The sequence below is a fragment of the Mesitornis unicolor genome, unplaced genomic scaffold, assembly GCF_000695765.1.
Source record: "Mesitornis unicolor isolate BGI_N332 unplaced genomic scaffold, ASM69576v1 scaffold9309, whole genome shotgun sequence".
In the NCBI taxonomy this organism is placed as follows: Eukaryota; Metazoa; Chordata; class Aves; order Mesitornithiformes; family Mesitornithidae; genus Mesitornis; species Mesitornis unicolor.
Genome location: NW_010206508.1, coordinates 15351 through 27803, shown reverse-complemented (window position 1 = coordinate 27803; position 12453 = coordinate 15351). Strand labels below are relative to the sequence as shown.

The window sequence follows — 12453 nt, the reverse complement described above, 5'->3', positions numbered from 1 at the left end:
GTGTAGGTAAAGAAGATACTGCTAAGGTTCCCCCACCCTTTTAAGCTGGCCTCAAAAGGTGAGCAAAGTGAAGACAAAAAAGGTGTATATGCAGGCTGATTTTGTAGACATCTCATCTCCCTTTACTGTCCAGTGCTACGTATTTTATCTCAGGACCCCCAGAAAAGTTGGAAATAGGTTATTATGGTTATTACAAAAGTCCACCATTTGTTACTTCTGTGAATGTCCGTGAGAGCTGTAGCTGGGTTAGCACTGGGATCATAGTATTTGGGAGGCATGTTGATCAAATATTTTTAAAAAGTGTGATTGAGCTAATTCTGTTCACTCAACTGCAAATTAGAACCTGTATACAATACCTCTTTTTTTTTCAGTAATGATTTCACACTTCATTTTACTTGCTGACTATCCTCCATAAGCTCATTTTATTTCCATGTGAAATATAAACCTTCAGAGTTTTGTTCCTATGAAGTTTTTTAAAATTGCAATTAATACAGTGGGGGTTTTGTTTGTTTTTCTTTGTGGGTTGGTTTTTTTTCCTCCCCTCAAGCTGGTTTCAAAGGCTTTTTGTATGGGGTTTTTCTGTCCCATAATGACACATTCCCTGAGTCTGCTTCTAGAAATCTTCAAACTTGTATGTTTTTATGCACATATACCTATTTCTAAGAACTGTTATTGCTCTGTATCCTTCAGCGTTTTGTGTACTTGGAATTAGTGTTGTGTATCAGTTTCCAGAAATAGTTGATACTTGGAACATTTTAAACCATGTTGACTATTTCCCATATAAATACAAAACTTATTTTAAAATCATTTCACATTGCATCCTCCTTTGTTCAATACAAAATCGATTCTGTATAAAATTATCCAGTATTTCCTTTGTCACTATCGGCTTACTGGTTCAGTTAAATTGCTGCAAATTAAAATTCCTGTGGGTAATTCAAGTGATAATCTGTGAATTATCAGTGACATCTTTGACTACAGCTGTTTCTATCAATGTAAAAATTTAGATGCTCTAAATAAACAAACCTATTAGCTCTTAACAAGGAGCCTCGCTGCCACAACTCTATACATAAAATGTTGGTTTTTTATGTCTTAGTTGTTTTCCCTTTTATTTAGGTGCTAAATTCAAAACTGTGCTAGTTTTAAGTTGCTTGCAAAAATTTGTCTGGTAGATAGACATGTTTGTGCTGTTGCTAAAAGGAGATTTCTTCATTTTTAAATAAAATCTCTCTCAATGTACCATGTAATCCAACATTAAATCAGGCTTTCTTGCTATGTTGCTTTTAACAACAGATTATCATCTTTCCCTTAATGCTGTGTGATTCAAAACCATCTTTGCAAAACATTCATGTCTCATCTCCAGAGAAATTAAAATAATTACATAATGCTTTGAGAGGTTTTTCTTCAGCAAGGGAAAGGCCAGCCTAAGTGAGAAGAGAATATTGTTATAGATATAGAAAAAAAAATACATAAGAAAATGTTAAAACTGCTAATGAACCTATGTATAGTCCAGGCCCTATTTCAGTTGCAGTTTGTTTTATTCACTAGAAGTACATCCACTAAAAGTACAACCGAGCCAGTGATCACCGTGTGCCGTTGTTTGAAGTGAATCAAGAATGAAAATTGCAAATCCACAGCACAACTATCTTTCACTCTGAATCTCATAAATGAAGGAAAAAGTTACAGGACAGATGGGTATGCAAACAATTCTGAAGAACTGCCAGTTAAGGCATTAAACAAATGGGCTGAGTGAATGCTTTCCACTTAACCAAAGAACTGGGTTTCTGGCTGCTCTGAGAAATATCATTCTCTTCAACAAATGCACAAACAGACAAGGTCAGGAGCACTCGGCTCTCCCTCTTCTACCCTTCACTGCCAGTAAGTGATCCTACTGAGACTGCTCAAGCAGTTCAGCTAACTACACTGGATGCTTTGCTGCTCAAAGGTATGCCCCTCTTAGGGGAAACATCCCTACTAGAGCCACTTCAGGAAAGGTTCACAGGCTTATGTTGCCTGAGTAAGTTCAGTGCTTTTCTCTCTTGGTAAAGCACCCTCACTTTGGTCCCAGCCAGGCATTGAAAGATGTGGTCTTCAGCTGCCCCTTCCTGTCAGGGTTGTTCAAAATTCAGCTTGTTCACTTATGGTAGTATTCTCTCTGTAAACAAAGCCTTAAAAATGTTTCTTCTCACCTAACTCAAATTCCCTTCAGAGGATCTTTCTCTTTAAATGCAAGCCAGCTTGAGACATTTAAGTAGAAATTAGCTTTTGTGATAAAGTACGATACATTAGTAAAGTAGCAGAATTTACACAGCTAACAAAATATTCTTTACTAATAATCTGTTTACATCCATGTTTCCATTTCAGCATCTGGCACAGTCAGAATTTTAACATGGACAAGAAGGCAAATATGTTTTGATACTTAATTACAGCATTAGCAGAGTATATACGTTGAACCATCCAGACCATACAGAAGCTTTACTCTTCTTCTAGTTACATGGGGGGGTGGGGGAAGACAACCAAGCAAGCAAACCTCACAAAATTTAACACATCTGGGCCTTACGTAATACTGCAAGTTTTATACTTTCTGATTTACAAGGCCTAGGTTTCTGTGCTAATTAATCCTTTACTTCCATTCCTAGCTTCCTATAGATCATATAGTTGAGATGTTTATTCAATCACTTAGTTCTAATATAATTTTTATACCTCTGATTTAAAGAAATGCCAGATCTCTCCATTTCCTGATCTCTGAATTCTTCAGAGTTCTCCAACTTAATTTCTCTTAATCCCTTATTTTCTCAAAGTTTGTTCTCTTAAAAGTTGGGAGCTACAGTTATAGATCTACTTTATATTACTGATTCATTTAGTAAATTAAATTGAAAGAACTGATAATCTCACTTTAATGTTTTTTATTTCTTTTGTTTCTTTTTTAAAATTTATTTATTTATTTTATTTATTTATCTTTTCTTTTAATAGCGTTCTGCCCTCTCACTGAAACCAAAGCTAAGAGAGTCACTGCATGAGAAGAAAAGGTCATTTTATGAAAGTATTGGATGCTTCAGTTGGGAAACCTGGTTTCTAGTATTATCATAGTATTTCCTCTTTGATCTATGTCTGGAAAACTATGCTTCTGACATGTAATTCATAATGCTGTAGTTGAGACAATGTTGCCCTCTCTTAAAGATACACCCTGATCTTTGGGGGTCTTTGTAAGCTTGACACTATCCTACAATACAGTGTATCTCAAAAAGAAGCCCCTTTTTTAAGACATGCTGTGTTTTTCGTTCTTTACAATGTACTACAACTTCAGTCATTACCTATTTTTTATTGATATGCTTCCCATGCAAGTGAAAGCAGGTACTGCTGTTACTGCATCTTCATTCTACCTTCCCTGTCATGTTTTGTTTCATGTACTCTGCAGGAACTGATAGCTTATCTGATAGTTTGCTGTATAGGCTTCTGCTCTCAACTGGCCACAAACAACATCTTTTTTGGATTAAGTACATGAATGTTGAAGGACAGAAGGATGAATAACAATATTAAATTATTTATATGAATAACAGTAGTCAGAGAACAGACTCAGATTATGTACTAATGACACTAATCAAATATCCACTTTGAGCATAGTTTTCTGGTCAGATTATGCCTTCTGATAGACAATGCACAGTCTCAGCTGACTTCAGGAAGTTTTTTGTTATCATAAGGAAAAAATTTCTCCTATTGAGAAACCCCTCCTCTGCGAACACCTTTGGATAAAATTAAGATGTGCATCATTCTGTGTTAAATCTCAGGTCAGCAACAAGTATCTTTGTTGTAGTTTCAGTAGTGCTATAAACAAGATGGATTTGGAGAGGGACAATTGATTTTACTGGATCAAGACAGTTGCAGGAGGTCATCCAGCTTCCAGGCGCGTAAGTCCTTTGAGAGGAGCTTGCAGGAGAGGTTATCTGCCTAAAGCTTGCATGATTTTCTATCCTGTCTATATCAATGGACACCACCTGAATTTCTCTGCTGGACAGTCATCAGTCTATTTCGGGTTGCTGAGTTGCCATCTCCCAGGTCCTTGTTTTTTTTCCCTTAGGATTTTATATATATTTTTGGGTCATCACTCTCTCAGATCCTTTGGTGGCGAGCCATCATTGTCTCAACTTCTGTCTGTGGAAGGCTTTTTCCTTTTTTTTTTTCTTTCTCATTCAGTATGGGTTTAGCTCATATTCTTTCTCACATCTTCACAGCAATTGTCTCAGTAAAAATTAAGATCACTGTGCCTCTTATTACATGGGGCCTGCTCCCTGGGCTGAGGGTTGCACCTCCTTCCAGACCACCAGGCAGAGATGCAAGAGGCAGACATACGTATCCTGTGAACTATTCCACATCTGCATTCCCTGTGAATCTTCAAGAAGAGGTTGCATGTTGGCTTTTATCAGCTTAACATATAGCGGTCCTTGAAAACAGCATCCTATGGTATCATGCATAGCATAAAAGAGGTAAGAAGGATGCAGAGCTCTCACCGTCTTCCTGCCTGCCCTCCCCAGCTACCCTAGCACTCTAAACCATGTAGGATGTTGAACACTTGGTCCCCAGTAGAAGCTCTTCCTCTCAGTGTCCTACTGCACCACACTAGCTAGTGTAAACACAGCCTTCGTAAACCCCGTGTTATTCCCTTCGCTGAGTGTGGTGGGGGAACAACAAAACCAGGTGTGTGAGAGTTTCTGAAAGAGACAATCACCAGAATCCTAGCAAAGGGCAAGTCTGAGTCAGCTGGTTGCTATTGAATAGTAAATAATCTACTAAGGGTACAGCACGAAGGGAACACTATGAAGAATAATACTTTTTCAGTTTGAGTGTGCAAGATGCCCACAAAAATAAATTTTACAATGGGTCACTCTTCCCATTACCCTGCAGCCAGGTTCTTAGACTGTGACCAAGAGTGCTTAGCACAGGCATGAAATGCTAAACAAAACAAACTTTCTGGGTGACTTCTTTGTATGCAAAATGAAATTTATGTTGTTTGGGGAGCAGAATAATTCTTTTTAAATTCAACATATGAAAATGGATATATTGCACATGCTGAGCTACACTTGTGAATATTTCACTGCTGTTTATAAAATGAACGAAAAACCAGCCTGGTCTCTAAGGCAGCTGCATACTACTTAAACAAAGAAATAGCTGCTGTTTGAATTTGCACTGGCAATTGCTATGAATCTGGAATGCCTACTGGTGATTGAAAAAAATGGGAATATTTTTTTCCTGACTCAGCCGTCTGTATCAGGTTGCTCGATAATGTACTAGTGAAAATGCAAAATTGAAATGGTTTTAACTTCCACATCAGAGTTGCAAAATATACTACCCCTGCTGATTTTAGGAATGCAGGGGAGAAAGAAGAGGTCTCAGAGACAACAGCAGATGCATTTTGTAGTATTAGTAAAAACCCAAAGATACAGATTTCAGTGAATGAGAAACCATTATGAGTTCTTAAATTAAGGACAAGAAACACAATATCCCAGATTTGATATGTTGTTATCCTAAATATAGATGCCTGTCACCCGTTTCCCCTTATGCTGAAAGTATCGTGAAACCAAAGAACTTATCCACAAAATCACATTTGTGCACAGCGTAGGCTTGTAATGCTTCTACTATGAAATGTGACCATGGGAAGCAGCTGACATTCAGCTATTCAAAGATTTTACACAGCTTGGTAGTTAAGCCCTCTGCTTAACTTAAAAAAAATTATTGATTTTTTTCTCTTATTAGACTGCTCAGGAAACACATTTACTTACTGAGAAAGGTGAACTGAAAGGTTGGCCACTTTCTCACTGCTGTTTCAGCTTTTTTACAGGCAGGATTGAAGACTGAGGTGGAGAAGGCCATAACTTCTTCATGAATCATGCTTACAGCCAGCCAGAACTCTCCTGCCTCGGTATTTAAACAAGGTGTTTATTCAGTAGCTGGGGCTAAGGATCAATGAGTTATGTCAACTGGAACCTCAGACTTTGCCTTTCCAGTGGTGTAGAAAAGCAATGTATGCTGACACAATCCAAAGTGCATTGCGGTGATGAATGCCAAAGATAATAACATCATTCTCCAGGAAAAAAAAAATAAAATAACCACTTCTATCTTCTTTCAGACATTGATGAAGAGTGGCAAGCGCTTGATGAAAATGTTGACCACGTCCCCTTCTTCGCAGAGCGCTACTCTGAGGCTGAAATGATTAAAAGGTCACAGATGTTTTATGAGCTGCTTAATAAGAGGCGATCTGTCAGGTTTCTCAGTGATGAGCCGGTCCCCAGGGAAGTTATTGATAACGTCATCAGAACAGCAGGTATGGTACTACTTGGTTAGAAGTCTGAGGGGGGAAAAGCCAAGGGAATTGGCAGTTGGCTTCTGGTCTTCCCAGATTCATCTGTAGCCATAATGAATAAGCACCCATTGACACAAATTACTCAGCTTGAACAACTGTATGTCAGAGAGTGATTTAGAGCATTCCCAATTCTTTTGTATTTGCAGTGCACCCAAAAGGGAAAAAGAGCACTTCACCAGCATGAAACAAAACATTCCATTTTCAAGCTTTAAATTATGTTATTTAAAGTAAAATTTCTGTACAGTCTAGTGAAGCACCTTTAAAACAAAAATATTGAAGTGTTTTCTCTCAAAAATGTCAAACTGTGTATACTTTATATGCTTTAAAATTTCATTCTTTATGAAGATATTTACCATTTGTGGGTTTTGTCTATTGAGGTTTTTTTTCCCAAAACAGATGAAATTGTCTCAGTGTCTCTCTTTAAGGGTCAGAGAGAGAGAGAGAGCAGGATTTTCTCTCTATTGCCCCTACTCCTCCCAGGGGGAGGATTAAGAAAAGGGAATAGAGAGAGAATAAAAAAAAATGCTTCGCACAAGGTTGGAAGTTAAGACTGTAACAAGTTTAATAAAAACAACAGGGGAAGGGAAAAGGGAATTAATAAGGGACAAAGGATATTTAACTATATACAAAACCCAATCCCAGTAGTCCCGAGTGGAAGTGTCCAAACAGTGCCTTGTGGCCGCTGCGACTGCTGTGCCTCGTCACCAGGGACCACAGTGGTGCCGGGGAGCAGATGGTGGTGGATGCTGCCGAGCACGTGGAGGTAGGCCCAGCTGTCCCGAGATGCGACAGGAAGCAGTCCAGGAAAGCCAGGAAAAGCCCGTGAAAACCTCAGTTTTTCATAGACTGTGGCCGGAAAGGGGAGGGAACAGTACTAATCTCTGACCCTCCAGGGTCGTACAGACACCACCAGTCCTTCCCTTTCAGGCTGGTAACCCTTAAACCATAACACTCAGCCATGTGAAATACTTCAGTTCTGGGTTTATTATGGGAAAAAAGTTTCAGTCTAGGGCATTAAACCTTTTCCAGTACCTTCAACATCAAGACAAGTCTCTTATTGCATATGACTGGAGTGTTATGCTGAGGACCCTGATCGAGGTTATTTGACTGAATGTCAGAAATGAATTTTTTTGAGAATTTGTGTGTTTCAAACCATTACTGTAATGTCCTGGCCTAGTCTCATCTCTGCTGCTTTAGTGACGTACATTTAGTAACATGTCAGCCAGGAGTGAATTTGACCCTTGTTATTTCTCTTATTCTATGAAGCAGTCACTGTTAGTATAGAAAATATTCACAAGCTGTTATAGAGAAAAGTTCAATAGCCTCTAACAGGCTTAATACTATAGAGATTTTTAGGGTTTGAGGTGCACTGTTTTCAATTTAAAAACTGTAAGCATCTTTGATACTGCATTGTAATGAGTCTCCATCTTCCTTTAATTAGTTGTGAGTCATTAAAACACTGAGCATGTTTTGTCAAATGCAGCAAAGTGAACAAGCCTGGAGTGCAGTTGAAGTACTTAGTAACCCTGAAAGCTTTGGGCTTTGTGGAGGAAAAGGAAACAGAGCAAAGCAGAAATGTCATAATTTTGACCCAAACATGAGAAGACACAAGGTTCATGATATGAACACATTTTAATATAAAAGATAGTTCAAGATTCTTATTTAGTGTTTCTGAAACTGAAATCAGTGCTTAGGTAAGCAAATATTATATGTGTTCAAGACCTTCAAATATTTTTAAAATGTTCATGAGGGGCTAGAGAAACTTAAACAGTCTTCTTAACGTATTTATCTGTGAACCTGCACACATAACTATAGTCTTCAACTTCTGGCTTTCATCTGCTAGGCAGTTAAAATATTCTTTAGTAGTGTTGGTGTGTAATGATCAGAGCTGAATGAGCAAGTACAGATTTAATATGTGCACACCTACATACACCAGCTGTCTTTGGGACAACAAACTTGAACCTGTACGCTATACAGCAGATGTTCGCGTTGTGCAGTTCCTCATCATTGTCAGTCAGCAACAGATTCCTGCAGGTGATCACTTAGCCTTGTTTCCCTAAAAGCCATTAGCTTTTCCCTTCAGCTAAATATCATGTTTCAGAATTGGGTGCATATTGAAATGGTGTGTTGCTTTCAGTGTAATGCTTTTCAGTAACAGTACTGCATATATTGCACAATAATATTGCTTCATCATAAGAACCATGAACTACAAAGGAATTTTTACAAATCCTTAACTGTTGTTTCCTAGAAAATGGCTGTATGAAAGTACCAACCTCTGTCATTGAGCAGGACTTTGCATTCTTTGAGAAACAATGAAACAGAAGTCTTGTCTGCCAAGACTTATTTCAGTCCTTTTCTTCCTATCTCATCAACTTGCTTTCCAGGTTCTGTTGGTCAGCCTGAAAGCCCATGAAGAGCTGATACTTCTCACTGCACACCTTCCCTCAGCAATGTGCCAACCGGGTTTTCATCTTTCACTGTTTTTGTATGAAGGTACTTCACCCAGTGGAGCGCACACTGAGCCATGGACCTTTGTAGTAGTGCAAGATCCATACTTAAAACATAAGATTCGTGAGATCGTAGAAGAAGAAGAAGAAATCAACTACAAGAAAAGGATGGGAGACAGATGGGTTAATGACCTGAAAAGACTGAGGTATGAAAAAGTCAATTGGCTAAAGGGTTTGAAGGCAGTTGTGTTTTGATCTAGGAAAGAATATATTGGTAAGTTTTAGTGATGCTGCTTTTTTTTATCTTTCTTTTTTTTTCTCCACTTATTTTTCAGAAAGAAAAGAAAAAAAAATTGAAAATATTTAGCTCAATTTTAGAAACCTTTCTTTAAAAATGTTCTTTCAAGTCTGTGCTCCTTAAACTCTCCCCAGTTTTCTGGTGCTGCTCAGGAGGGCAGCTGTAAATATTTCCCACTTCTTGATCAAGAACTACCTCCTGTTTTTATGCAATTCCACTCTTCAAAGTGACCGCCATCAACTGCTCAGATGAATCTGTTAAAATTGAGAAGTCTATTCAAGCCTTTTTTTTTCTTTTATGTTTCTATTTAAGTTGATAATACTTACTCCTTGCAGTAAATGTTCTGAGCTTTAGTTTACTGCTGTAATTGTCATGTACCTTTAGTGCCCCTTTGCAGAGAGTAAATGTGACTTATGGGAAAGTGAAAAAGTCATAAAATAAATGTCTTAAATATTGTTCTTTTGCAGAACAAACTGGATCAAAGAGTACTTGGATACTGCTCCCTATCTGATCCTCATTTTCAAGCAGGTATATGGGCGACTTCCAAATGGCAGAAAGAAGACCCACTACTACAATGAAATCAGTGTCTCTATTGCCTGTGGTATTCTGCTTGCTGCACTGCAGGTACATTGACAGAACTGGCACACTGGGACTGAATAATTCAGTTTGGATTACATATCAAGACTATTCTGCCCAAATGGGTGGAACCGAATTTAGATTTTAACATTATCAGTCATCTGGATTACTCTAATTCCTCACAATAATTCTTAGTTTTGAGTCCTAAAGTTATTCTGCACAGGCCCACATCTGAGAAGATGATTCCTATCCTCTGTACTAGTTAACAACAAGGAAAATGTAATGCAGCTTGCTTCCAGAGTTGTCACTCTTCACATGGCACAGGTTTCAGCCCCTGTGGTTTCTGCCTTACACTAATAGGGTTGACAGGGTCTGCAGATTGCCCAAGCATGGCTGTAGTGCGCCACACTGGCCCCTTCTTTTCAGTAATGCCTAAAAGACAGCTTGATCCCAAATAATTTTTAGTACACAACACTGGAAAATAATAAGAATAAAAAAATCATGGACATATTTCACGTAACAGTCTGTGCTATTTCAATCCGTTTTTCCGAGGCATTTCTGAAAGTGAACTGATTTCTAAAGCTCAGCATGTTTGACACCAGCCAGTTGGATTTTCTCATTAGTTTCTCAGTACTCACATCTGCTTGTTTTATCTGATGTACTCATACAAGTGTTTAAATAATGAAGCTATCCCAATTGCTAACTTGGCCTGTCAGCAGGATAACAGCAAGGTGCCACCTCTTATATTAGGCAATTTCCTGCTAGGAACTGCTCGTTCTCCATCATTATGTTCTGAGTAACACTTCCCAAGCCACATTGCTGCTCCTTAGAAGGGTCTTCAGTATGGGAACTCTGCAAAGTGAGCAGTGCAGAAGCACATTTGTGGGGTGTTGCTGCTCTACAGCTGCCCAGGGTTCTGTATTGTCCATCTGTGAATCTGAGAGCAAAGGGGATGCACAGGGAATGGGACAGAACCAGCCAGCACTGTGTCACTAGCGCCTTAGTCAGAAGCAGCCGGAGTGACAAGGCTCCACTTCCCCTTGAGCCATCAGGTGAGACTTCTGAGGCTTCTTACCAACTGTTAGGCTCTGTAATGCTCTCTTTCTCAGCTCTTAGTAAATAATTTACAGCGTTAAAGGACACAGCACCAAGAACTCATAATATTCAGCACCATCATTCTGCTCTTCAGAAGATCATAGAGGTTACTTAACATGAGAGACCCATTATCTGAGCACCTCTCCCTGGCTGCCTTCCATATCTCAAAGCCTCCCAAAATGCTGATGTTACAGAAAGAGAGAGACTGAAATCCATATGCACAACTCTCAGGAAGTGTCTCAGATGCAGGGTCATGTCTTGCATAGTGCCAACTCTTTACTATTTGTCAGATTGTTTAGGTTTTCTATGACAGTTCATATAAGAGGAGAGATGCATGGACTTACTTTGGGATTCTGATGTAAGCCCAAACACTGACCACAGAAAGACATGGCAACAGACTCCTGTTACAAACCCTGAGGCAGAGCATGGGCCACTTATCCCTGTGGGGTACAGCTCTTGGGCAGGAACAAATGTTCACAAAGCTGTAAGGCATCATCCTGCCAGCTGTATGGGGGAAAGAACTGAAACATTTCTCTGCATAAACCAGATGAAACCTATGGATGATATTTTAGTGATATTTCCACAACTGCCTCTTATCTTCACCGTAGCCATGGGTCCCCCATTACACTGAACACTGTGGGCAGGCTCCTCCTGTATAACATACAAACATGTCAGGTACTATTGCTGTGGTGGAGAAATGCTGTACTGTTCTGTATGCAAAGTAGGCATCTTTTATGGCACCATTGAGGCTATTAGTAGATCAGATGTTCTAAAGCCTGCAGAAGAGTCTAACGAAGCAGCATTTCTGGGCAAGTCAATACCAGCATGTGTACAGGTCTGGTGAGAGTAATGGATGCCAATACAGAGCACAGCCCTCTGTCTCACTCTGTTGCTGTCTGTTTTGCTGCAGAACGCGGGTCTGTACACAGTGACCTCCACACCCCTCAACTGCGGCCCCCAGCTCCGGGTGCTGCTCCAGCGCCCAGTGAACGAGAAGCTGCTCTTGCTACTCCCAGTTGGCTATCCCAAGAAAGATGCTACTGTGCCTGCACTGACCCGAAAGCCACTGCAAGACATCATGGTTGTCATGTGAGCCCAGTGCCACAAGGAATGCCAGCTAGTAAGCAGCAGGCTGCTGATGTTGTCACTACTATTTCTGTGTATTGTCCTCCTACATGACTGCTGCTCTGGCTGTTTATGCCTGTACTTCTTTTAGTGCTGATAGTCATGGTGGCTGCTGCTTCTGACAGCAGAGAGCGGTCAAGTGCTGTGCATTTAATGGGTGCTATTACCAGTGACCTCAGGCAGTTGTTCCAGGGGACATGTGCAATGACAATTAAATGACCTTCATAACTTGATTTTTCTTGTGCATGTTAGGGACAAATCTTTCCTGGAACTGGTATGTATATTCTCCTTATACTTTTGTGATTACCATTATACAGTTATTTTCACTTTATAATTTTAATGAATATTTTATCAAAAGATATAAAGAGGTCAAACTCAGCTGTCTTATCTTGATCCATGTGCGCTATTTAAATGCCTTTCCCTTTCACTGTGTTCTATGTTGTGTAGGAAGCAGCTATTTTTCTCATATACAGTAGCATTTTCCCTACTTGATTGAACTCAAAAAAATTTTTCATGCCAGGCTTTCTTAAACTGGTGCTGGTACAAGTGACTTTGGC

The 12453-nt window shown here is 39.4% G+C and overlaps 1 protein-coding gene across 1 annotated transcript in view; it reads left to right on the top strand.

Moving 5' to 3' along the window:
• IYD (iodotyrosine deiodinase) overlaps positions 1 to 11864 on the top strand; it is a 12358-nt gene extending 494 nt beyond the window's left edge. The window contains exons 2-5 of the mRNA XM_010191776.1: positions 6122 to 6316; positions 8849 to 9008; positions 9568 to 9724; positions 11682 to 11864. Coding sequence (XP_010190078.1) covers positions 6122 to 6316; positions 8849 to 9008; positions 9568 to 9724; positions 11682 to 11864 — 695 coding nt within the window. The remainder of the gene's footprint in view (positions 1 to 6121; positions 6317 to 8848; positions 9009 to 9567; positions 9725 to 11681) is intronic.
• The last annotated feature ends 589 nt before the right edge of the window (positions 11865 to 12453 follow it).